Source organism: Mirounga leonina, unplaced genomic scaffold, assembly GCF_011800145.1.
Source record: "Mirounga leonina isolate KUSES-001 unplaced genomic scaffold, KU_Mleo_1.0 Mir_91, whole genome shotgun sequence".
NCBI lineage: Eukaryota > Metazoa > Chordata > Mammalia > Carnivora > Phocidae > Mirounga > Mirounga leonina.
Window position 1 is genome coordinate 41,287,963 of NW_023270839.1, and position 27,238 is coordinate 41,315,200.

The 27,238-nt window shown below is 50.8% G+C and overlaps 1 protein-coding gene across 2 annotated transcripts in view; it reads left to right on the plus strand.

The window, feature by feature from the left end:
• The first annotated feature begins 6,161 nt into the window (after positions 1–6,161).
• SMAD3 (SMAD family member 3) overlaps positions 6,162–27,238 on the plus strand; it is a 112,372-nt gene continuing 91,295 nt past the window's right edge. For both annotated transcript variants that reach the window (XM_034994478.1, XM_034994479.1), the window contains exon 1: positions 6,162–6,884. In XM_034994478.1, coding sequence (XP_034850369.1) covers positions 6,679–6,884 — 206 coding nt within the window. In that variant the 5' untranslated portion in view covers positions 6,162–6,678. The remainder of the gene's footprint in view (positions 6,885–27,238) is intronic.

Below are 27,238 nucleotides of genomic sequence, written 5' to 3' on the forward strand. Positions count from 1 at the left end.
TGTTTTCAGATGCTGAGTCGTATATAAGGTGCAGAAGGTGCAGAGTGTTCTAGGTGTGTGTTCTGAGAAGTAAGGACTCTGCTTCTCCTTTCACATACCCATGGCCTGACTACAAAGAAGCACTGATGGGTCCCCGGACCCCCAGGAGCATGCGCAGCTGTCTCAGACCTGATAGACTGTCCAAAGACCCACTGCCTTGTTCCCTTCCACTTTCCAGAACTTACAGTCCTCACCCGACTCCCCTGTCATCCTACACGTTTTCTCTTTCTATTTTAAATCTTTTTAAAAATTGAGGTGTAGCTTTGATGTGGTAAATGCTATTCATTTTAAATATATAAATAGCATGCCATTATATTAAAAATAATTTGAAGGCATACAATCTCACTGCCTTTATGGAACTATGTTTTCATTTTGGCACACTGGTGGCTGTCCGTGTGTGTGTGCGTGTGTGTGTATGTGTGTGTGCTTTTAAAAATAAATGCAATTAAAATGAACCAGCAATTTTCCAACTACTAGTTTTTAGGTTCACATTGTAAACTGAACCCTGGACTGAGGAAGATCCTGGGCTGAAGCCAAGGCTGTGTTTGTGACTCTTACTACCCCAGAAAAAAGGAAAGGGAAAACACAGTGACCTCTACAAACATACACACATACAAGATGCAAACACAAAAACACATGGGCCCAGGGAGAAAACTAATAAAACATATACCTGTTTCACTTACACATATAAAGCTGGACTCTGGGAAATACTGTGATCCAAACAAGACAGATCTCAGAGGCATGGGCAGACACACACACACACACACACACACACACACATCTCAACAACACCTGTGTATACAGATTGACCAACACACCAGGATATACACAGTGGTCAAGTTGAACACACACACACACACACACACACACATCCTCCCCCAACTCCTGCAATTTCTGAATGCTGGGAAGGAACTCTTGCAGAACTCAGAATAGCTCTGTGAACCCTGCCCTGGGCTCCAGCCACCTGCCTGCAGGCCCTTCCTGTCCTCCCTCGCAGCCCTGGCCCCACACCTCTGTGTGCACACAGCTGCAGGTGACCGTTCCTAACCCTAAGTCCAATGTCCTCACCCAGATTCCCCCAAGTCAGACCTGGTCCTCCCAGTACCTTCCTTGGCCAGTGTCTGCACCAGTTCCTTTAGCCACTGGCTCTGCTCCCAGAGGCACTCTGTCATCAACACCAGGAACCCCGCGGGGGGCTCCAGGGACAGAGGGGTGGTGCTGGGCCGGCAGGCTGGGGTCAGCAGTCCCATTTGGGTAACAGCAGCAGAGCTCCAGGTGTCCCTGTGCTCTGTGAAGTGGCCTCAGTGACAACCATCTTGTGGCAACTGCGAGAACTTCAAACAAGACCCTGTCCTTGAGGTCCAGGGCCCAGAGCCTGGCGTAGAGCAGACCCACAAATGGCGTTAGTCCCCCTGACCGTCAGTTCCCTATGCTGTCAGATGGAGCCACCCCTGAGTCGGCGTGTTCCTAGGGGTGGCTACGAGGTGGGACATGGGAAATAATTTTGACTGTGCTCTCCAATGTGAGATATCATGATCACTGGGCTGGAAGGTTCTGGAAACTTGTTAAGGCTGGATAATATTCCGTTGTATGTAAGTAGCACATTTCATTTATCCGTTTCTCTGTTAGTAGATACTAGAGTTGCTTCCACCTTTGGCTATCATGAATAATGCTGCTATAAACACTGTACAAAAAGCTGTTGGGGTCCCTGCTTTTGCTTCTTTTGAGTGTAAACCTAGAAGTGGAATTGCTTGATCAAATGGTAATTCTTTGTGTAGTTGTTTGTTGTTTTTGTTTTTGGGAACCAGAATACTGTTCACCACAGTGGCTGCCGCATTTTACATTCCTGTCAGCAATGCACAAGGGTTCCAGTTCCTCCACATCTACTCCAACACTTGCTATTTTCTGTTTCTTTTTTAAAAATAATACCCATACTAATGAGTGTGAAGTGGTGCAATGTGTATCTTTTTAAGACATCTTTCAAAATGGGGCACCTGGGTGGCTTAGTCATTAAGCGTCTGCCTACGGCTCAGGTCATGATCCTGGGGTCCTGGGATTGAGCCCCACTTCGGGCTCCCTGCTCGGCGGGAGGCCTGCTTCTCCCTCTCCCACTCCCCCTGCTTGTGTTCCCTCTCTCGCTGTGTCTCTCTCTGTCAAATAAATGAAATCTTAAAAAAAAAAAAATGTCCACAGTTGTTTTGTGTGTATGGAATTTTCTGCATAAGTAGCATTATGTTACTTATCTCATCCTCAGTGTTACTATTTGCACTTGGAACTGTTTTTAAGATCCATCCATTTGCTTTGTGTACACAGAACTCGATGCTTCTAATTTGTGCAGAGTACTCTGTGGTAAGCACCAGCCATATCCATACTGTGTGTGGAGCGTACTGTGTGTTTGTAGCAAGCTCTTAACATGGGTTATTGGATTTCTTCCAGAAACCTCAGAGGTAGGTGTATTATTTCCATTTTATGGAAAAGGAAACTGACATACAGAGAGGTAAGAGACTTGCCCAAAGTCACAGAGCTGAAAGCTGAACCAGCTGGAAATTAAACCCAGCTCTGTCTGGTGCCATGGGTGGGTTCCCATGTGTAAGGTGCTGCACAGAGCCACAGACCGAGGCGCTCTCTCAGGGGAGGCCACTCCGATGAGAGTTCTAGTCCTGCCTCGACTCTGACTTAGATCCCTACTGCCAATCACCTCCCTTCACCAGATGTCACTTTACATCTGTGTAACATGAAGACGGGACAATTTTAAAGCTCTTTCTAGATTTGCCACTTGTTGATTAAACACCCTTTAGCTAATGGAAAAAAATAATCAGAATTGAAGTCATGTGTTTGTTTCTCTCCAGTGTTCTACCTGGGACCCACTCCAAATACATGAGAACCCTTTGGCAAGTCCATTTGCGAGGCAATTCCTGATAGGACTGGGAAACAGAGTCGCTGCCTCCGGCCCCATCCCACCTCTCTTGAACTTTGCACTTATGGTGATGAAAAATTAACTGGGCTCATGTTTCCCTTCCAAGGACAACCTCTGCAAAAGCTGGCCTGGCTGGGCCCCAGGAGACCAGGCACCAGAACAGAGTTCCTATCCATCCGGAGCCGCCCACCCATTCACCACCCAGAGTCACAGGAGCACACAGGGTCCTCTTGGCCCCGGAGGGAGGAATCCATTCCTCAGCCCTCCTCACTGCTTGGTTGAAAATGGGCTTAGTCCCTCGACTCTTCTTGTGGAGAGACTAAGCCCAGAGGAGAAAGGACTAGGCCAGAAACGGCCTTTGCTGGACTCACACGTGGGTCCGGCCCTGTTTTTCTGCATGCACAGCTGTCCCTGTCACACGGATGACGGCATGTGAAGGAAGTGCAAGAAAGCGTCGTTCAGCCACACTAACTAGCTGCTGACTAGTTATTTCCTCCCCTCGGGAAAATGGGAGGGCTGAAAAGGAGCTCTTCCCATGCCCCGATTTTAGAGGGTTAGGGACACACCAGGCCCTTCCACTCCATTTAATTTTTGGATCTCTTTGGCTCCTGACCTCCGTGGAGCACATCCCCTACCTCTACGAGACGTGGCTTCTGCCTGTGTGAAATGAGATACTCGTATCGCAGGAGGGCACTTTTCATGCTCTTTCTAGATTCACTACTCTGCACAATAACAACTGTTTGCTCCGTTCTTACAGCTGAGAGGAGATGCTCAGTGAGGTGAAGGGAGCCAGGACAGAAAGTCAGGTCAAGTCACTGATGGAGCTTGAGGTCCTCTTACTTCATCTGACTGCCTCACAACAGTCCCAACTGCATGATTTGATATTCAGGTTAAAATTAATATTTTACAATGGGGGGTGATGCCTGTAGGGGCCCTTTCTCCCAGACACACGCCTCCCATGCCTTGGTGCTTCTCTAGGCTGTGAGCTCCCTCAGGGGCCTTCATCTTCCTTTGCAGCCTTCCCAGAAATGAGGAGGAGGGCTGCAACCCAGAGGCATCCCACAGATGCATGTCTAACAGAACTGTTCTCGCTTAACCGCACACCACTCTTGGTGGCATCAGCCCCTGGGGCCCCAAGGTGTGGTTCTAGCCCTTCAGAGCACTTGACTGTTCCGCAAAGTTTTTCCCAGGAGATTCCCACAACTACCACGTGAGGTTGAAAGGAAAGCTATTTCTGGCCCTATTCAATAGGGGAGCAAACATTCCTCGTGCTGCCACAATAGTGCACCTGCCTCAAGAACTTTTGTTTTGCAAAGAGCTCTATCAGTGATGTCACCTTTGCCGGCCAGGACTCTGGAAGGCAGCGAGCTGAATGCACAGGCAAGAATGTGGACTTCGGCCTCACAGAGCCCTGGGTTCAAATTCCAACCCCCCCCCCCCCCCCGCCCCTGGAATCCTGAGTAAGTATTGTAATGGCCAGGTGCCTCGGGTGCCTCACCTTTAAATGGGAGGCACAGGGACGTCTACCTCGGGGGCCATTCTGAGGATTAAAGCAGAGGGCAGCATTTGGGTTACCGGGAATGAAGAAAGCCATCAATCCATGTTGAGTGCTGTTTCCTTTTCTTCCTTCCTTCCTTCCTTCTTTTGATGAGGGCTGGGAAGAAGGGAGTGAAACGTGACACTACAGGGGCTGCAGGTGACCCGAGGTCTAGCCAGGAAAGGGAAAGCCCCACTTGGGGTTCAGGGGTTCTCAGGGCCAAGTGGCAGGGTGAGTTAGGAGGGGAGTGTGGAGGCCACAGCCCTCCATCGAAGCAGCTGACAGGCCTGTGGGAGGCCCTTCTCTCTAAGGCAGGGACCCCTGCTGCTACTGGGCTGATTTTGTGGATTGGGCCACACCTCACAGAGCTTTGTAACTCCCCACCCGCTAGCGGATAATGTCTTTCTCACCAGGGGGGTTTCCTGCTGTTAAAAACAAACAAAGGCTGTAGACACCGGGCTAGAGGCCTGGCAGGCGAGGGGCAGCAGGAGAAACGACCTGAGGGTCTGGAGTGACTCCTGACAGTCGCTACGGAGTTTGTGCGTAGAAGCCCCTAATTCTGCTGGTGGGGAGACAATCTCCAGGTACCCCAATATCCTGGGGTTTGCTTCCCACCAAGCCTAAGTTTGAATATAGAAACCTCCCGAGTACTCCCCCTCTGCCCCACTTTTTGCGAGTTCGCAGCTTTGGAAACAAAGCTCTCTCCTAGTTTTGGGGGTGTCGAATTTCGGATTTTTTTGTATCATAAGATTGCAAACACTCAGTAATGTAATTTCCCCTCCCCCAAGATAAATTCTAAAGCGCCCCCATTCATTCCTTCAAGAACGTAAAGATGTCTTTGAGGCCCATTTTCTGTCAGGGACTTGATTCACAAGGCCCAAGGGACCCCTGGCTCCGGCTATTATCCAGGGAGCCTCTGGGATCTCCAAATCCCCTCTTCTGAGAGCCCCCCTCCCCCCCATCCCAACTCTCTCCTTCGCACACAGGCTCCGGGCTCTCAGCCGGTGTGATCTCACCGATGAGAGAATAAAAAAACAATAAACAAAAAATCAACAACAAAAAAACCCCAGCTCCCGAGGCTCCGGCGCCGCCAAGGCCCCTGCCCGGGAACACCCCGCGCGCATCCAAGAGCGCGCCCCGACTTCCTGGGCCTCAGCGTTCCGTGCGCCCTTTCTGGGACCCGGGTGCCCCCCAAGGGTGCACCGCCGGCCTCTGGCCGGACGGCGCTCGCTCGCTGCCAGTCTGGCCCTCTCCAGCCCGCCACTGCAACCGAGCTTCCTGAGTGTGGGTGCCGAGAGTGGACGCCACGGCGGGAGCCCGGCCCTCCCCTCTCGCTGCTCGATTCCCACGACTTCTTCCCGGCGTCCGCCGGCCTCGAGGTCCGGGCCGCGCGGGGTCCTGCGCGCACCAGCCTGGGCCGCCGCCGGCCCGGGTCGCCCACGTGGGCCTGCTCTGCGCCGGGCGGGGGAAGGCCGGGCGCCCTCCCGGAGGCCGGGGGTGGGCAAGGCGCCCGGGGATGGAGGCGGCGGGGCGCGGGGGAGGAGGCGGGGAGCCCCGGCGGCGAGGGGGCGGTGACAGCGCTTGGAAAGGAGGCTGCACGCGGATTTGCATGAAACACAGACTGGGAGCGGGCGGGAGCGGCAGAGGGAGCGGGAGCGGGAGCGGGAGCGCGGCGCACGCCCCGGGCCGGCCCAGCGAGCGAGCGAGCGAGCCGGGAAGGAGGAGGGAAGCGGGGAGGCGAGGCTGCCGAGGCGGAGGGATCTGCGCATCAAAGCGAGCTAGGCGAGCAAAGTTTGGCTGGGGGTTGGACTTTCCTTCCTGGAGGCGGCACCCAAACAGCTACCCGGTGCGGAAACCCAAACTTTCTTCTGCCACTCTGAGTCTCGCGGCCGCCGCCTCCGCCCCGCGTTCGGGGCCTTCCCGACCCGGCGCCGCTGTCGTCCGCCCGCCCGCCTCCCCCCAACCTCCTCGCCGCCCTCCTTGCCGCCGCGGGAGCCGCTCGGGGCGCAGGGCCGCGCGCCGAGCCCCGCTGGCTGCAGCGCCGCGGCCCGGCCCGGAGCACGGGCAAGTTCGCCAGGAGTTGAGGCGAAGTTTGGGCGGCCGAGCTCTCCTCTGCGCCCCCGGCGCCCCGCCGCGCCCAGCCCCGCCGGGGGCGCCCCTCGCCGCCCGCGCGCCCTCCCCAGCCATGTCGTCCATCCTGCCCTTCACCCCCCCGATCGTGAAGCGCCTGCTGGGCTGGAAGAAGGGCGAGCAGAACGGGCAGGAGGAGAAGTGGTGCGAGAAGGCGGTGAAGAGTTTGGTCAAGAAGCTCAAGAAGACGGGGCAGCTGGACGAACTGGAGAAGGCCATCACCACGCAGAACGTCAACACCAAGTGCATCACCATCCCCAGGTGGGGGGCCCTAGCGACCCGGGGGGCGCGCCCGCCCAGCCCCCTGGCGCGGCGGGGCCGGCCGGGTGGGTTGGAGCGAGAGGGCTGGTGTGTGTGTGTGTGTGTGTGTGTGTTTGTGTGTAAGGGGGGGCAGTGGGAGCGCGGTCCGGAAGGGGCCGGGCGGGGGGAACCCCAAACAAAACCTTCTGTGGATTTGCAAAGATTCAGAGCCTGGGGCTGCCACGGGGCACTCTCACTTCCAGACCTCACATTCATTTTTCACCTCCGGGAAAGGGGTTGCTGCTGGAATTGGCCGCCCCCACTCCGGGGAGCTGCGGGCTAGAAGTTGAGGCCCGCTTTGTTCAGCTCCGCGGGCCGGAGCCCCTCCTCCGCCGCCGCCTCCCGCCCCCGCGGCCCGCGCTCGTGGAGGTGGTGGTGTCCCTCCCTTTCTTTCCTTCAGTCCTGTCCCCCCACTTCTTTCCTCCGCAACAGGAATGCAGTCCGTACAGCTGGGGTTGTGGGTGAGGAGCGGGAACCTCGTGATTGACAGATTCCTTCTTCGCTCTCTCTTTGCCTTCGGGATTAGCATTTTTACCGAGTATTTTTAGACTCCGTTGTGCCAGTCTCCCGCCCCCTCGGCACACACGCACTTTAGTTGCAGCGCAGTGCTTTCAAATGAGAGACAAGTGGCAGAGGTTAGGGTCTTCTCTTCTCCCCTTCCCCCCTTTCCCCGACGATTTTTTGCCTGGCTTTCAGCCTGAGATTGCAGGCTGATGTAGGAGAGAGCGAGCTTGGAGCTGATCAGATAACAAAACGCACCCCAAAGTGGGCCTCGCATTCCTGCAGAGCCCTCCTTCCCAAAGCGCTTTGCCATCTGTCTGGACCTCCTTTCTCCTCTGCTTCGCGCTAGCTGGGTCAGGCGGGAGCTCACAGATGGCTGATAGAAGGGGTCAGTGACTTTTCTCCACTCCCCAGGGCCTTCTCTTAGTTTTGCTGCCCCTGGCTGGGAATTGGGGGGGGGGGTGTTGGCGGGGGGGTACACCTTAGCCTCCCGTCTCTCCCTCTGGGCCCCCTTTAAAGTCTGACTCTGCACCAAAGGGAGTATGTGTGCACACAGGGGTGGGATGTCCTTGGGGGTCCCAGGCTGCAGAGGAATGAGTAGATGGTCTGCACGGCCTGAGCCCCAGAGAGAATGTCGGTTTTGCTGCCGGGCCAGGAGTGGACTGCATCCTTGGCCACCTGCTTGGGGCAGCTGTACATGGCCTACCAGCCCTGTGAGGCAGGCACAAAGCAACATCTGTCCACAGGAACCCAGAACAGGCCTCCTCTGGAAATAAATGCCACATATGGTGGGAGTGCTGACTTAAAAAAGTAATATATTTTTTTTAACTGGGTGGATCCAGTCAATAAAGGGGAGGGAAGGTGGTGTGTCGTCTGGGAAGTGCGCCCTGGGCGTGTGATCAGGAGCCAGAATTGACTTCAGAGGAGGTGGTATGATGTGATGGGGTCGTGAGCCTTGGATTCTGGGCCCAGCTCTGGTTCTGAATTCTTCTTTATTCCTTTGGTTGTTGGGGGGGCAGGGGTAGGGTGAATGACTGTCATACTTCTCCCATCTGGGGAGGGGTGTACAAAACGTGCCTTCTTACCTGTCTGGGTGCATTGAGGACAAGTGCTTTGTGCTTTGAAACAGAAAAAAAAAAAAAAAGAAAGAAAGGCATCAGTTACAAAATGAGCAGCTGCATCAAGTGTTTTATAGTTTACAGAGCACTTTCACATGGTTTTAATGCGATCAAGAAAGAAAGAAACTCCTGGAAAATAGATAAGGCTGTCAGACTGCAGATTTATCTCCTTTTTAAAGTTGAGAAAACTGGAGGAGGAAAGTGAAAAGGTTTAGCCTGGTGGACTTGGGACTCCACCACTTGTGCTCCTTTTTGTACTGTGCACTGCTCTCTACTTCGAAAGTTTTGAATGCATTCTTTGCTGAATGCTAGAGCGCAGTTAGCTTGGGATGGGGGCAGCCGTGGATCTCTGTTGGTAAGGTTGCTGATGTTCTGTCTTTGGGTTGGTGACTGCTTGGAGGAGAGCCCTTGCTTTCTCTTGCCTTGGTAGGGGTTTGCCCTCTAGGGAAACTTAGCTGGGGCCTGCCTTTTCCTCTTCCAAAGTCCTCCACAGCTTGAGGCATAGGAATGCTTTGGACATTTCTGAGAGTTCAAGCTAACTTGCGTCTGGCCTTCCCATGACTCTGATAGGAATGGGGCATCTTCCACCTGCCTTGGCAAGGGCCGAATACGAAGGTAGATTTTGTTTTCAACCTTTTTTCAGGGAAGCCCAGTTGCTTGGATGGATCCAGACAAAATGGATTTCCATCCCTGGATTTTGTGCCCACGCCTCTGGGTCACCTTGTCTCCCTTGGCAACGGCTGCCACTGTTTTGGTCGTGGGCAGGAAACTAAAGGCCACGTCTTGGGGAGGTGTCTAGCTGGCTTCCATGTTAGTGCTATCAGTGTCTGCTAAGCCCCAAAGAGTGTGGTGGTGTTTGTCCAATTGTCTGCTCTCTCTACACTACCTTGTATAACGAGGGCTTTGGAAAGTTAACCAAGGGATGTTTAACCTAGTTATCCCATGGTGTGTGGGGGATGGGGCACTGAGTGGTTAAAACTACCCTGGGGTTTCAGGAGACCTCAGTCTGGGGAGATGTGACAAGCGTGCTTTGGCTAGTACGTAATCGTGATCAGCAACAGCAACCTTTGGCAAGGACAGCCGTGTCCTAGGGTCTTCCAGACTGCATGCTTGTGGGTGTTACGCCGGCTCTAACCTGTCTCAGTGATCAGGAGAGCTGGAGCGTTACAGGCTTACCGATACCAAGAATGTGAAAGAGACCTGTGCCAAGGAAGTGGTAAGAGCTTGATTTAGATACACCAGCAGAGAGGCTATCAGGATACTCTGAGGTCTGGCAGTCTGGGCAGAACTTAGACACGTTGTATAACAGCATCTTACGTGTCACCTGCCTGAGTATCTAAGTAAAGCAGCGAGCATCTTCCCTGCCAGTTGGTAAGCATGGAGCCCCAGCATTTACTGTGGAGAGGAAGAGAAGGTGTGCGCATGCTAGGTCAGTAATCAGAGGCCAGGCACACTTAAGAATGACTGCTCTGAAGGACACTGGTAACCTGCGCTTGCAGTGACGGGCTCCATGCCTTGGCCCGGTTGTTGGGAGCTGGACCAAGCTTCCAGTCTGGTTGGTTTGGAAGGGAATTCGGGCTTTCTTGTGTCAACGTCCAGAGGAAAACGGGGAATTGAACCAGACGCCAGGTCTGACACATTCCATCTCCTCTTCCTTTGTGAATCTGTTCTTTGACCGTGGCCTCCTGCTGTTAGCCACCTGGACTTCACCAGTCTACTCTCACCCTCGGGAGAAAGGAAAAAGATCGTCATCTTGAAGGCTCCTTTCTCAGACGTCTGGGGGCAGACCTATTACGAGGGCTGCAGGAGTGGCTTCTTTTTAATACCCTCTTGACCTCCCTATCTCCTGTCCACCCACCTCTCTCGCTGCGGCTCAGAGCACCATTCTGGTGTAGCCCACGGAAAGTAAGTCCACTTCTGGCTGCCGGGGAGGTGGTCCATCCACTCCTTTCTCTGGTTAACCTTGATTAAGGGAGTTTCACACAGGGAGCTGGGAAGAGGAGGGACCCCGCAGACCCCGGTAGCTGACCGGGAGCTGGCTCTGAGCTCCGGCTGAACCTAAGAGCCACTTGATGTTCCCTTGACATTTGGAACCTTGGAACTTGCCGCTTGCACCCAGGAGTTAAATGTTTAGGCCAATGCATGTTGCAGACAGCCCTTTGCACACAGTTCCTGATCAGAGGTTACGGGGTTGGATCTTGTTGATTCATTGATAGTTCTTGGCCCCCTTCCAGGTCTGAGTCAATATTCCGGGCAATGGGAGAGGATGCAAAGGTAAATTTGAGATGGCTCCTACCTGTGAGGAGCTTCCATTTCAGTAAGGGAAACATTGACAAGGCATTATTTGAGGGTCTAACTGCTATTTCTTTTTTATTCCGCGCCCCATCAGAAGAAAAATGAGTTCTAGCATGGAGTGATTTAAGGGTGGGGGTGGGGACTAAAATGTGTCTTTTAAATATTGTGGAAGTCATTGTTAGAAAACAAAATAATGGCAGCCATCTGGTTTCGCCAGAAAAAGCCCAGAATTCAAGTCCTGGATCTTGCCATTTTCATATCTGGATGGATTTAGGAGTTCCCTTTAATGTCTCAGAGCCTTCATGTCTGCACCTGCGAAATCAGGATGATAGAAGGCCTATGGAAATGTTTTGTAAACCAGGGAGTTTGACAGATATAAGTGTTATGTTTTTAGCCTTCTGTGTTTATCACTCATTCATAACTAAATTATTCACTCATTTGTTAAATATCTAGTACCATGAGCAAGGCAGGACACCGGTTCTCAAGGAGCTCCCTGTCCAGAGGGGGAGACGGACTTGGCCAAAGGTACAGGAAATGAGGTACAGCCGAGGGATGGACAAAGCGCCCAGGGATATGGGGACAGACCGTTTAATTCTATGGGAGGGGGTGGGGAGAGGAGGGAGGGGTCAATGCAAGGATTTATTATCCAAAGGAAGTTTCTGGACTACAGACATGATCATGTGAACTTTTGGGTATGTGGTGATACCAGTCTACAAGAATGAGGATGTCTTTATCTTCTTCTGTCTTTTGCTAAACTGAGTACTGTTGTAAAAATGTTACTTCATGGCCTGCATGGAAGGGCCAGTGACCTGTGTGCGGTATTTACTCTGCTTACAACGTTCTGTCCTTGAAGTAAAAAGTAATTTAGTATTGCAAACTTGAAATTCAGGTTTCCTCCGTGGGAACAGTGACTTTAGATATATTAGCTCAGAATATAACAAAGAGTGTCAGTAAAAACGGGGTAACTTGTTGACGATTGTGGATACTTAGAATTTCAGCATTTTGGTGTGACCTAGCTTTCTGGGTCTCTGGTTAACACTTGGCTGAACTAAATCCTGTAAGCCTGAGTTTCTGCGTGGACATAAGAGCTTTGAATGATCTATTTTAAAAAAATCTTCGCCAGGATGTCAAGTCTCCAATGAACATTTTAATCATGGAAAAAAGTCAGCCAATACGTATGGTAGTCATTTAGTTCTGATGAGAAATGCAAGAAGCTCATGAAATGGAGAGAATGTGGCTCAAGCTTATCACATCAAGAATCCAATTAAAATGAGTTTTTGAAAAATAAATATTGGTTTAATAATGTAAACTTGTAATTGCTGTATTATTTTAATGGAAATAAAATTAACATGATTTAATGGACTGAGCGACCATTAATTTTCACTTGTTAATTTATTAGGGGATTTTAATGCCACGTAATGCACAATACAGCCATTGTTCTGCGTGAGCTCCTTTATGAAAGAAATAGGACCAAGCAGCGCTGGCTTTAAAAATTGAAATCAGACTTTATTCCCACTACCTTATTCCCCCGTCTTTTTTTTTTTTTTTAAGATTTTATTTATTTTTGAGCGAGCGAGAGAGAAACAGCATGAGAGGGGAGAGGGTCAGAGGGAGAAGCAGGCTCCCCGCCGAGCCGGGAGCCCAATGTGGGACTCGATCCCAGGACCCTGGGATCATGACCCGAGCCGAAGGCAGACACCCAACCATCTGAGCCACCCAGGCGCCCTTCTCCCGTCTTTTTTATCCACTTCTCCCCCAGCCTCCTATGCGTGCTGTTAAGTTCTCTGAAATGGGTTGCAGCTTTCTCAATCAACAGGGCTCATGATTAGTCCTAATTAACTTTTGTTCTCTGCATTGAGGTATTGAACTATTAAAAAAAAGAGAGAGAGAATAACTCCACCCCCTTCCCCAAATCCACATCTGATAGTATTAGTTGGCTGGGAGGAGAAGCACCCAGGAAGGTTGCTCCCGAAGGCAGCCTGGGCCTGGGAGGTTTTCCCAGCTTGTGCAGACAGGAATGGCTTGTGCTGTGCTGGATGGTACCAACTCCTCCCCCAGAGAGGGCGGGGACTCATCCAGTGACCATTGAGAGGTTCCTGGCCATGGAGCCTTCAATGTCTCCACCTTCAAGCACAGTGGTCGCTGGAAACAGTTGGAAATGGCCATATGAAGCCCACCCTGCTGAAATTTGGTTTCTCATTTTCCTCTATGCCAAGTTTCAGAACAAAGATCCCCAGAGAACTCGTCCCGTTCATTTTTCTGCTTTCCTGCATTGTCCCTACCTGGAGCCAAACCCCGTGCTAGGTGGCAGGGGTGACATAGTGAAGAAGACAGGCACCATTCCTACCCTCTGGTAGCTTCTAGTCAGCCGGCTGCCAGCATGGGTTCTTTGCATTTGTAATAACGCCCTAGGTGTTCTCCCTAGTGAATTTGTAAATGCTGTTTTCTTGATGCTAGAGAGCCGAATCCCTCAAGCTCTAGTTTACTGACTCCCGACAAGGGTAATTTGCGTGTGTGCGCGTGTGTGCGTGAGTGTGTAACATTACTCTTTGTTTTGATTTAATTAACGGTTTTAGAAATAACAAATCTGTGGTACAAGTCACACTATCCGCTGGTGATTATCCGAGGCCCCTGCTGTAAACTGGAGCCTGCCGCAGTGGCATACTGCGCAGTTTTGACAGACCCAGTTGAAAATGAAAACACAGTAGAAGCCTATTAATTAAGAAGTTTGGCTAATTCTGGACTAGGCTAAAGTTTGTTTAGCAGGCTTTTTCTCCCCATAAATGCTGTCAAAGAAAAATTCGTTATAAACAGGGCTTTGGGGGGTTATTTTGGAGGCAGGAGTCAGCAGACCTGGGTTAGGTTCTAGACTTAGCTCTGTTTCGGATTGGCTGGGTGACCTGGGGCAAATTGCTTAACATCTCTAGGCCTCAGATGTTCTCAGTTCACAGGTGAGCTAAGCCTTATTGGAGGGCCTTTCTAACACTAACGTGGTTTTCATGCAAACATTTCAGGAGCTCCCATTTGCATGCATTCCGTTGAATAATATATCACAGGTCTTTCTTAATTATTAATATCCTGAGAGCCTGTCAGTCTCGTGCCAGATAATTTATACAAATGAAAGTAATAAAACTATCATCCAGTCTCAATTTTGATTATGTTGCCCTTCTCTGCTCCCTGCCTCTCCCTTAACCCTGTGAGTCTAAATCCCTGAAATTTAACTACCAAGGAATATAAAAATGACTGAATTCGAGGATAAAGACATGAAGGCTGTGTGTCTTAAGATGCAGCAATTTTTCTTCTTTTGTTGCTATTTTTGGCCATTCTCAGAGCAGGAAGTTTACTTACACTAATGACCACAGACGCCTAAAAATGGCGAAATGTTAAGAGGTAGGCATTATAAAGGATACCTGTGGAAAATGTTTGCTCATATGTCAGAGCTTACCCAGGAAGCCTCCTTTATTTATTTTCAAGCATCTATATAAAGAAAGGCTATACTTGATTTTGAAAGCATTGTGCCTTTTGTTAGGCAGCATGGAGGTTACAAGTTGAAACCCCAGCTAGGGAATGAAAAGTGAGTTTCCCCCCGAAAAAGTACTTTTTCTGTATCCCCTGGCCCTCCATGCTGACATCAGGCAACTTTTTCTCCTACTGCTTTGCTCACAGTTGAGGATGAGAGTACTGTTTAAGATACCTTTGAAACCTCCAGAGCTATAAATCTGGTCGCTTTTGCTGTTCCTTGTTGCATCACCGATTGCCAAGCCAAGTTGTAGCTCTGAGGTGTCATTTTTTTTTTTTTTTTCTTTTAGACTGGACTCTTGAAAATAGTGATGCTTTTTGGGTGTGTGTTTTTTAAAGATCTGTTTTTACACTGTCACAGCTCAAAAATGCCAAAAGGCATTTTTTCCTTAAAAAATCACCTCTGGGCTAGGCCCAACTGTGGAGTAATAGGATCCAGAAAAGACTTTCTGAGTAGTTACAAGTGGCTGAAAGCAGGCCCTGACAATGGAAATTGGGTTTTTCCTTTTGCTTCAAATCTTTCCCATTGAAAAGTCTCTGACCTGTGTTCAATTCAGACTCAAGGTGAGCCTTATTTCTCTGTGTGCATGGGAGGACAGGGTGAGTTAGTTTCTCCTGCTATCCCTTTAAATTTTGCACATAGCCATTTATCTCTAACCAAACAGATTCTTAAAATATTACCTGGAGAGCAGGGGTGGGGGCGTGGGTGGACAGGAAAAGCATGGTAATGAAGAAAGAGCAAAGGGCACTGGAGTCTGACGAGCCAGGGTCTGAGTCTGCCAGTTGCTGGCTCTATGGCAACCTTGGGTACATTTGCTTCAATGTACTGAACCCGTTTCCTTATCTGTAAAATGGGGATGGGACCGCCGTAAATCAACCAAAATGAGATGAGACATCAAGCCCTTGGCCCATATTTGCAGCTCACGGCCCATAGTAGGTGCTCAGTTAAACACTCATCTTTCCCTTTCAAGGGGGATATTTGACAGATAGTGTCAGTTGATTCCAGCAGGGGACCCCCCGCCCTTGCTCTCAGAGCTCACCATTTGGAGAACCTCAGTTTACATAGTAACAGAATCCACCTCCAGCACGTAGCAAGGGCACCTAAGCATGCCACTTGTTGGTTGAGGGCTAGGCGAGCCACTGGAAGAGAAACAATTCATATTCTTGGGTGGTTCTGCCCTCCCCCACCCCTACTTTATTGTCATTTAAAAAATTGTTTGGCTGACTAAAAATAATAGTATTGAAAACAAACTTTGATGAATCAGTGCTCCTGGGGCGGGGGATGGACAGGCCCCTGAAGAAGAAACACGGTGACTCATGCCCTTGTCACCGATAGCCTGCCCGTAAGTGTGTGGAAGTGCATGATGTTTATTGTTGCTGGTGTTTTTTTGAGACCTGGTTGGAAAGCAGTTCCGGTCCCAAGTTCTGGTCCCAAGTTCCGGTCCCTCACCAGTTGGCTTGGTCGTCAAGTAAGGATGGTCAGCACCAGCTGACCATGGCTCCGAAATAACCTAGACGCGGGTGGTGGTACCCTTCACTGCCCTTAGGTGTGCACAAGAGAGGACTCATGCCTACAGGGCTGGGCTTTGGCCCTCCTTCTGGGTGTGCTCTTTCTCATGTGGCAGAGCCGTAGGGCCAACAGGGTGGCCCATCTAGAGCCTGCATCTCCTCCTTCCAGGCTGTGCTTTGGGTCCTGACCCTTCAGTTCCCTGCCCCGGTGGTCTCAAGACTGTTTCCAAGTCCTGTGTGGGCCTCTCCTAGATCCATCTGCCCAAGGAAGGGCATACTGCCTCGGCCATGGATGCGTGTGCACCCGTAGGCCTAAGGTTCTGACAAGGCGTGCAGGGCAGGGGGTTGGAGGAGTCGGATGGAATTCACGTTTGTGGTATCTGTATGGGTGTGCATGAAGCCCCTCTGAGTGTGTGTGATGGTGCCAGGGGGTAGGCTGCCATTTGGGCCCGGTTCTCCCTGAATGTCTGAATTCCACTGTGAAACCAAGGGGTCAGGGAACTCTAAATGCAAAGCTGGACTTCCAAGGTTGTCAAAGTGGGAGGATAGAATATATTCTATTTATCAGTTTGTTACCTTGATTTCTATCTTTCGAATATGACATATGGCATGTGGGCCTTTGCATGTCCTCTGCTTGGCACCCACCAGTGGTGAAGCAGGCCTGTTTCTAGCACCTTCTCTCTGTTGTGGAGCCACGACTGAGACCCAGCCTACGTGGTACCACTGTATGGACAAGACTCTAGGGATTCCCTTCACCTTGAACCTGGATCAGAGTGGATTACAGATCAGGGAGAAGGCAACACGTATGGTAGCTGCCTGTCTCAGAAGGGAGTGGAGCGGAGAGCGGGACGCTGGCTGGTGCATTTATTTGTGATGCATTTACTGGGCACTGACGTTGTGTTGGGCCTCAGGGGATATGGAGACGTAGAGGTGAGGTCCTATCTCTGAGCTGCATAGAGGCAGAAAGGGTCCCACGAACCACAGTTATGGTGGGCTTGTGGGACAGACACTCTAGTAAAGGTCACACAAGTGTTGATTTGGGAGCCCCGAGGAAGAGCAGCTCTCTTTTTGGGGGGAAGGTAGGAGGCTTCCCAGAGGAGGTGGTACTCCAGCAGGACCTCGATGGATGGATAGAGCATGCACGTGTGGCAAAGGCTGCCGGGCTCACTGGCCAGAGGGAGTGCGGAAGGATATTTCGGAGTGGCGCCGACGTGGAGGGGGGTGTGGCCCGGCCGTGGAGGGGGGTGTGGCCCGGCCGTGGAGGGGGGTGTGGCCAGGCCGTGGAGGGGGGTGTGGCCAGAGAGGGAAGGCTTCCGGAGGCCAGGCTTGGCGTTTGGACCTTGCTCTTTGAGCACCTCGGGGATTTTCAAGTAGGGGCCAAAGCCACCGCTGTATTGGGACTTCATTTCCTCCCCCACCCGACAGCCAGTAACAGCAGCTTTTCTGCCTGAGTTATCCAGGTCAGAGTCATAATCCCTTACACCACCATGTGGACGGCTTTAGGCTATGTCTGGGCCGGGGTGAAAATAGTGTTTTGTTCCCTGTCAGGGGAGAAGACTGGCTATTCAGCCAGGAGGGCTCTGGGAGCCCAAGTGTTCAGGTAATTAGCTGGTGAGTCATGGCCACCTCTTGCCATGTATTCCTTGGGAAAGTGAGCCGAGCGGTGCCTGGTCCCTTCAAGCAAAGGCCTCCAGACCAGATCTCCACGTCCCCCTTGGCTTCGCCTGTGGCCGGCACAGCGCCTTAAGTGGAATGTCCCCGGACAGGGTTCTTTCGTTTCTTCCTTGATGACCTGACCACACTGCAGTCAGCAAGCATGCCTCCGTTCACTCCTGCAGACTCACAGAATGCTGTCTAAGTGTCTTAAAAAAACAGATTATATTCCCTAATAAGAGAGCAACATCATTTACTTAAGTCAGTGTTGTTCATTTCTTTTCTTTTTTTAAAGTTTATTTATGCTTCTTAGTCATCTCTGCATCCAGCATGGGGCTCGAACTCACAACCCCGAGATCGAGAGTCGCAGGCTCTTCCGACTGAGCCAGCCAGGTGCCCCAGTGTTGCTCATGTCTGTTAGCCCTGAGAGCAAGCAGAAAGCACGCTGACCATTTAGAGATTGGGTACAACTTACCGTATCTGTTTAGAGTCAGCTTTCTGTTGGTGTTGTCAATGGAAGCTGACAGGTTTTCAGAAGATAAAGTTTCGTGTTCATGGACTGCTACGGTTCATGGACCATTTTTGAAAATGCCCATAGAGCCCTGCTTCTGAAGGGACAGCATACGACAGTGGAGAGCCTGGGTTTATGTTCGGGAGATGCATGTTCAAACTCCTGCTCCTGCACTCACTGCTTTGGTAACGCGGACACATCACCTCGCTTCTTTGAGCCTCTTTTCTTCATCAGTAAAATGGGAACAATAAGACCTTCCTCGGTAGGATTATTGACGTTATTTATGTGAATGAGCTATGCATTCAAAGCACTTGCAGACTGGAAAATATTAGTGTCACTTCCTATTTCTTTATGAAGCTCAGCTCTGTCGTATTGCTAAAGATGCTTTCTGACAGAGACCGACTGAGGCTTGCAAGCTCACACCCAGGTTTTCACAAAGGCCTTAGAGAAAAATCACAGAGGATGTGCACGATTCAATTGGAGTATGCACTCAGAGCGTGCATGCTCTGGGGCCTGGTGCCAGAAGCTTCAGTGAGCTGATGCGCTGGGCCTTGCCTGAGGATTTGACTCAGCTGTGTCGACCTGGGGCTAGTCACCTGAGCCCTCTCACTTGGGGGTGGGACAGCATGAACTGAGTGCTGACAGTATGCCAGACGCTAGCATGGGCCACCGATCAACTGGTTGGTCTTCTTCCCCCATCTGCAGTACTCAGGGAAGGATGGGTTACTCACGATCACAGAGGAGGGGCCTGAGGCTTTGAGGGGTCAGCGGCAGAGCAGGAATCTGAGCTCAGATCCCTGGTTCCTGACCCTGGCTGTCTGCACCCCCTCCCCGGCTCCCCAAGAAGGGGCTAGCATTCTTACCATTTTCAGCCTCGTAAGCAGGTCCAGGTGATTGCCTAGGTAAGTTGCTTTAGGTCTCGTGATAAGAGATGGAGCTGGATTTGCCTCAGAAGCTCTAGCCTTTCTAGAATCCAGGGTGATGATAGAATTTATTGAACAAACTTCTAAGGACACTTCTAAGAGTGAAAAGGGGCAGTGCTGTTATTAATTAGGGCCAGAAAGTGAGCATAAGGCAGGACTGTCCAGCCAAACCTGGGTAAATAGGCAGCCTGAGCTGCCCTTGCCTCTGTGGCAGCCGTTACGCCACCTGCCAAGGGAACTGGGAGCATTAGGTCAGCCAGTTCATACAGTACTGCTAAAGGGTAAGGGACTGTCTGAGTTACTTACTGCGAGTCCAGGTGAAGTGACTTTGCCTGAGGTCATTTAGCAAGTTGGCAACATAATATTTGAAAATGGGATGAGGCCTTAGAAATACTCACAGTGAAGTTAGCACTAGAGCTTCCTTAAGAGCTGGAGTTAGGGAATGTTGGGCTCTGCTGATGGCTACTCTGGAGGGAAGGGGACAGAGGGCGGAGGTGGGGGTGGCAGCGGGGAGACCATAAGGCATTCACCTGGCTCTAGAATGTCTGCATCCTCTACAGGCTGTGTCCCTTCAAAGCCCAGGAGAGGCCCTCAGGCCCAGTGAAACTGAGATGATATTTAATGGCCAGGAGCAGAGACTTCTTCTGGAAGCTGACCTCTCCCGCTCCCCTGTTCCCATTTTAGAGGCCTTGAGGATCCCACTGGCCGGTGGCTGGTGCAAGTTTAGTGGATAATCCTTCTGCTAAAGAATTTTGGAAGGCATTGAGGAAGGAATTAAAAATAACAGCAAGCATGCCTTTTCTTTCTCTTTGATTGTGGTAAATGCATGGAATGTGCCAGGGCCTCTGTGGAGCACGTGGCCCCAAATAACCCCTCTGGCCAGTGGAATTCTGTAGAGAACATGGAAGGGCTATGAGCCATTCCACTGCCACTTTATGTTCTCAGGATTTGTTCCTGTGATCCGCTCTTGCCCCGGATAACTTGTTGGAAGTCTGGAGATGGACTTGAGGAGTCCTCTCTGTTCTCCAAGCAAACGGCTGTTGTAGGCGAGGCCCTGTCTGAGGAGCTCCAAGGAGAGCCACTGGAGTGACAGAGAGGAGCCGTCCCAGGCTGAGAAAAGGGAAGTGTAAATTCAAGCCAAACTTGGCGGCACTTTCTTGGAGAACTTGAGCTGATCCTGTGGAGCTCTGCTCGTCATCCTCTGTGGCTACGCCGTGTCTTATAAATAGAACAAGATGCGTTCTCACCCCCCTCCCGCCCTTTCTCTACCCCACAAACACAAGGAGGCATGTGTGTGGGTGAGTATGGGCAGGGAGTATTAATTATTTATGTTCCGGTTCTTCGGAGACGCATCGTGGGAACCGGGCCCTGGGCTCCATGGAGACGACCAGGCCATCTCGTGGGTAAGGCTGGAATCTGTTGCCAGCATTCCTGACCATCCCACCCTCTCGTCCGTAGCGGAGGCCCTCGGCCCCTCCTGCCTGTTGCTGCCCTAAAGCCAGTGGGTCCTTCCCTCTCTGGTCCATCCCATAGCCTGTATTCCGTATCTGGGTCAGCCTCACTGCATTAGGATACTTTGGGCTGCAAGTCACCTGAAACCCAACTGACACCTTCAACAGTGTGGAGGTGTATTCTCTTTACGAGGTTTGGGGGCAGGGAGGTTTCAGGCATCAGTAAGGACTTGGGAGCCTTCCATCTTTCGGCTCTGCCATCTTCAGCCTGAGGGTTTCTACCTTCAAGCTCCACCCCTCTGGGTCCAGTGATGACCACAGCTACTCCAGACACTACCCTCCTTACACATCCAGGGGGCAGAAAAGGCTGCTTCTCCTTGGCAGGGGGGGTGGGGGTGGGGGTGGGGTCTCTCCAGGAAGAGCCTCCTGGGATCTCATTGGCTAGTGCCGTGTCACGTGCTGTCATGGGACCAGTCATGGATTGTGAGAAGCCTCTTGAAGTCAAGGATGCAGACTATTTCTTTGATTCATTACTGTACTTAGTACCTGCTAGGCACTTGGTAAATTTCAGCCAGTACTTGTTGATTACTGCTTACCTTCTTCTCTGAGTGGATTCCTCAGCACTCACCTGATGGCTTGCTAATTCTGAGGTTGTGGTGGAAAACCATTGGGAGACCAGTCCCTGCCCCCACAGAGCTTAGAGTCGAGAGGAGATGGAGAAACAGTTATGTAATTGTGTGTGGAGCCTCTAGCCAGTGGATTGTGGCCGTCTGCCATGCAGCGTCTTTGGAAGAGGTGTGAAATTGGGGTTCAGGGAGACATGGATGTGTGACTCACAGGGAAGACCCTTGAGGCCTCTGAACGCTGTGCCTGAGGGTGGCATCTTGTGACCCAAGCCAGGTGGCTTTAAGCAGTTCAGACTTCTGTCTCCACCCCTCCAGTCTTGTTTTCCTGTTGACAAAATGAAGGCAGAAACTTGCCCTTGGGTATGGAGTGGGGGCAGGGTACAGAGCTGAGAGCCTCCTGCCCCCAGGGGAAATTTTCTAAAGGTTCTTGTGGTATTCTAGCTTCAAAACCATGTGCAATTTAATGGCACGCTTAGTGTCTTTGTGAGTCTCACTGGCTTTGAATCTGCTGGAAACTTTCTCTGAAAGCATATAGATGAAGAAACGAGAATTCTATAAATATTGTAGCGGTTAAAAACAAAGTGCTGGCTGATTCATGTAATTTTTTGGTTGTTTTCTGATGGAACTTTCTGCGGAAATGGAATACCCTGGAGTCTTCCTGTCACAGAAAGCTAATAACTAACTTCAGGTTGGCAAATGCGTTTTCATTTCAATTCAGAAAAAAAAAAACAAAAAACACCACAAGAGCCTGTCCCAAGGCCTCCTGTTTCATTTTCCTATTGATCTAGATGCTGGGATAACTTGGGACCCCGGGGAACATCTCAAAGCTAATTAAAGATGTTTGCTTGAGGTTTGCCTGTTTTTCTTGCTTGATTGAAAGAGTTGCCGTTTTTGCTTTTATTGTTAAAAAAGAGAGAACCTAGCACCACTGCTGATCCACGAGGTGGGGGTTGGGGGTGTTGCACACTTCAGTAAACACGGGACGTAGTCCTCCTGCCCTGTTAACACGGTCCGTGCCACACACACCCCCCACCCCCGCAGAGAGGCACCTTTGAGCATAGGCCTGGAACTAAAGCAGCTACTTTTCCTTGAAAATTCCCGAGTTTCCAGGAGTCATGGCCAGGTGAGGCTGGGCGTGAAGCCGAACCGAGTTGTTCCATTGTGAGGCTGGATCTGTTTGATCAGCTTTGGTTCTGAAGTTAATGGCCCGAGTTCCCTACTCACAGAGGGAGAGTCAGTATGTGGGGAGCTGGAGGGCCTGACTGCTATCTCAGGGTGCCCCCAACCCTTTGTTTAACCACGGCTGTGGACCAGTGGTCTCAGATGTTTACCATCGCCTGTTTATAAGAGGGAAGTGTGGTCATATTTCTATCTCTTTTGTGGGCTGCACGGTTGCCTTACTGGGACTCATGTGGGAAGTGGTTACCGTTAGGAGGAGGGTAAAATAACAGTACTCACAAAGGGACTTTGATCCAAGAATCCTTTTGAATGTCATCTTTTGGCCACCATGTTTTTAGTTGCATTTTTTATTTTTTGCCTATCGGCCTTCACTTCAGTAATGAAAAGAATCAAACCACAGGCTGGACCGCATGCTACCCCAGTTGGGCTGGATCAAAACTGCCCTGCATGCTGCTCCTCTCCCTGGGTTTCACGGTGGGGGTGCCCCCCAGCTCTGTGTCTCTCCATGGCTAGAGACCCTCCGTGCTGCTGCGCTCTGGACATCAGCACCAGAACGTCCCAGCCACACCTGGAATCGGGACCTATGCCTTCCCTTTCTGTCCTCCTCCCACAACCTACACTGGTTTTCATCTTCATTCCTCTCGGAGCCACAGGTTCAATGAAGTGTCGAATCCTCTAGAAAATAGAGGTGCAAATGGAAGAAATGCAGTCTCTGGGTCCTGTTGCTTCCGTGAGGCTGAGGGGCCCTCGGCCACTCCCTGGTGGAGATTGGCTTTGGGAATTCGGGAAAGTCAGCCTGGCTCCTCTGGGTATTGGTCTTTGCAGCTACAAAATGACAGGCTTGAGAGAATCTCAAAGCTATAAATCAGCTGTAATATTTTCTGACTCCTCTCTTCCTTGGCTTCTGGCCTTTTGCTGTTTTCTTTTTTTTTTTAAGATTTCTTTTTTATTATTATTTTTTAAGATTTTATTTATATGAGAGAGAGAGAGCACAAGCGAGCATGAGTGGGGATGGGAGGCACGGAGGGGCAGAGGGAGAAGCAGACTCCCCACTAATCCGGGAGCCCGACACCGGGCTAGATCCCAGGACCCCGAGATTATGACCTAAGCTAAAGGCAGATGCCCAGCTGACTGAACCACCCAGGTGCCCCTATTTATTTTTGAGAGAGCGAGCAAGCGTGAGTGCCTGCATGCACATGCGGAGGAGAGGCAGAGGGAGAGAGAATCTCAAGCAGCTCCGGTGAGCCCGGAGCTCGACTTGGGGCTCGATCTCGGGACCCTGAGATCACGACCTGAGCTAAAACCAAGAGTTGGACGCTTAACTGACTGCAACACCCAGGCACCCATTTGCTGTTTTCTTGATGCACTTGTTTTCCTAGGGGACGAATCTAAGTTTTCATCCGATGCTCTACCTTCAGAGGTGGTCCATTCCTTAATGATCTTATTTAATTCCATCATAGTCATTGTTGAACTCCCCAGAAATTTACTGAGCATCTTTACGTGGTGGTGGGACCAGACGCTGAGGCTCCAGGAGTTGTAAATGCACTGTTGATTTGGACAGGTCATGCATACTTCTCCCTTTCCGAAGCTTCCAGGCTTGTGGTGGAATGAGGCCCACCTGATGAGGATCTCCTCCTTGCTCCTGGGCCAGGGGATAACGGTCCGCAGGCAGAGAGGAATTCCCATTTAGTCTGAAGCACACGCTTCCTGTGCGTCTAGGCACCAGCTGCATTCCACCCGCGGTGCCATAAAAATACAGGAAGGAAGGGAAACGTGTTCGCAGGTTGGTTAGAGATTTTAAACCGACAATCAACTCTCTCGTATCCACAAAAAACCAGAATCCACCACTGGCTCTCGGTCAGTCAGGCCCGCCGCTCAGCTCAACAGAGTGCCCTTTCAAAACTGCAGTAAGGGCGCCTGGGTGGCTCAGTTGGTTAAGCGACTGCCTTCGGCTCAGGTCATGATCCTGGAGTCCCGGGATGGAGTCCCGCATCCGGCTCCCTGCTCGGCAGGGAGCCTGCTTCTGCCTCTGACCCTCCCCCCTCTCATGTGCTCTCTCATTCTCTCTCTCAAATAAATAAATTAAAAAAAAAAAAACAAACTGCAGTAAGATCCTCTTTGCTAATGGCTTTTTTCATGAACCCCAGCCAGCAAGTATATTCTTTGAGGATTACAATTTGACTAACGCACTCAGGAATCTTTAGAGAGAAGCATCCTTTTGTCCTCAAGCTGTTTCAAGACCACTCAGGCTTGGAACCTTCCAGAGATGAACTTGACGATGGCATCTGAAAGCATCCGATAAGTGAACAACAAGGGCCTTCCCTCGACGCTGCTTTTGTCAAGAGTCTGTCTCCTAGGGGCTGCTCTGTGCTGTCAGGAGAGAGACCTAGAGGCAGAAGGCCCTAGTAAGCCAGCTTGGTGACTTTGGGTGAGTCACTTGACTAGCCTGGCCCCTGCTTTCCTCCTTTACAGACCAAAGGCGTTGGCTTACCAGGATTTTAAAGTTTCTTCCACTGTAAAATTCTAATTCTTGAGCTTGCATTCAAAGAAATGACTTGCTCTGTTACTCATTCAGATAGTTTCGGGATCACTGTACAATCGCTGTGGGGGCTAGAGATGGGGGCCCCCAGAAGACAGAATGGAAAAAGATCTGAGGTTCAAGGTGAGCTGTGGTAACTGGGACTCCTGCTTCAGAACGATTCACATTTGGTTGTCAGGCTCACTGTAGAAGGTCCTTAGTCCTGGAAGCTTTATAAACACTGATGCCCAGACCGTACCTCAGATCAGTGAATTCAGAAATTTTGCAGGTGGGGCCTGGGAATCAGTATTTTAAAGTTCTCCTGGTGATTGTGGTGTGTAGCCAGGATGGAGAATCACAGCCCTAGATCTTATGTAAAGCTGTGGTTCGGTGTTACCGGCATCTGTCCTGGGGTGGGGTGGGGTGGAAGTGATCGTGGTTGCTTAAAAAATAAACCAAAAGCCCATGCACTCAGCAAAGTTCTAGATTCTAGAAGCGTGTTGGTTTGGCAATCACAGCTGCCGATACCCTGAGGTTTAGAGCTCCATTTCTCTCGTATCTCTGGGTCAGTGGTTTCTCAACATCTCCGAAGTAGCAGAACCGTCTGTAGTTGGTTATTTCTGCTCAGGAACCCCTGAGCCCTGAGCGGGGGGTGGAGCCAGGGTGGGGGGCGGAGCCAGGGTGGGGGTGGAGCCCAAATGGATGAGACAGGCCATTACACACACCCACACTTTTTTCAAGAAACGCAATCAGAAGCCTTGGCCAACGTTGGCTTACCTTCGTTGTCAGACCCTTGGCAACGCCCCGGTGGATTCCAGGGGCTATGGAAACATGTAGGCTGTTGTTTCCTGTGCTTCAGTGGCGGTGGTCCTGACCTTGGTTGAGAGCATCCACAACTTCATCAGCTGTAACATTTAAACACTCCCATCTGTGCCTGGTTGTTACTGTTTCCCTGCAGGGCATCCATCCCTGCGGCCTAAGAAATCTGATGGGGCACAGCTGTCCGGGTTCAACATTAATGGAAAGCGCCCAAAAGAGGAAAGGAGGAAATGTGAATCTCTTTCAGGTGGTGGTTCAGAATGCAAAGGTGCCTCCTAAAGTTGGTATGAAGTGAGCCACGGGAGAAAGAACTTGTCAGTCCTGATCAACTCCAAAGAGTTTCACAAAGTTGGGGGGGTGCGGTTCCAGGAGGTTCTAAGATGACAACGTTTGAGATGCAGGTGGGGACACACGGGCCAGATGTAAGTTGCCATTTTTGAGATGAGTGGGGAGTGCATCAGTCAACAAATATTTATGAAGCTGAGCAAGACACCCAGAGAAATGGGAAATACGGCACTTGTCTCCAAAGAGCCTGCAGTCTCCCTGGAGCCTTGATACCCAAGTGCAGGGCTGTGGTTACGTGGTGAGTACCTAGGGGTTCAGAAGGAGGCGGGGATGGGACAGAGGCATCAAGGAATGTGGGTCTGAGCCAGTGAAAGGGAGACACACCTACCCCACTGTTGTGCAGATCCCCCTGCTTTCAACATGATGTTGACGGTTTGGGGGCAGCAGCCTGATGGGCACCCCCTTGCTAGCCGGAGTGACTTCTGTTCTTGCCCCATCAGTGTTCTTTGCTTTCAAGAGTAAATTTTCCTTTAGCATTTTCAAAACTCTTCCCACGAGGGAGGGGTGCTCTTTGCCAGACCCCTGCTTTGATGACCACCATCTGCCCACCTTAATTTTCTGCATAGTTTCAGTTGGAAAGCCTTTCTTTGCTGGACTCAGAACTACCGTGTAATACTCTTGCTCTTGGCACACTCTCGGCGGTGGCTGTGTTTCAGGTATGGATGGGGAATGATTATCCGTGCATCAGAAAACTCACGTTTGTCCTGTGAGCAAGTGGTGTGACTGTCCGTAAATGCGGGACTGGCTTTGTTAGGCCCTGGCTGTGGCCAAGGCTGTTATTTCTCTGTGGGTAGTTATTCCAGGCTTCATGGTCACGAGTTGAGTGTAATCGGGGGCAGATAAGAAAGTTATATATAGAGCAAAGTACATATTTCTTAAGGTGGGTGGAAGAGGCATTATATATGTGTGTGTGTGTGTGTGTTTAAAAAAAGACCTATATTTTCTGGGCAGCAGAATTTAAGTTTCCAGTAAACATCTCCCTCCCTTGTTACTTCACCTTTTAATTTTGTGTTTATGGTCTCTGTGCTTTGAAATTGTTTGGCTGTGAGGCCAACCCTGCCTCAAATGGGTGGAGCAGGCCAGGCCCTTTGGAAGCCATGGTTTAGGTCAGAGTTCTTAGAGTTCCTCTGACCAGCTGACTGGCAGCTCAGATGTGATTACTCGAGCTCATCTAGAATAAAAATAGAAACCTTGAGCCTGGGTGGGGGGGGATATGCCTTTATTAGTTTATCCCCCATTACCTCCTCTGCTGCAGGAAGAATCATCTGTGTATCATTCTGGCCGGGGTCGGGTTTTCTCTGTTCCCCATTTGCCCATGTGGATGACTCTGCTCTGGAAGTCAGAACTC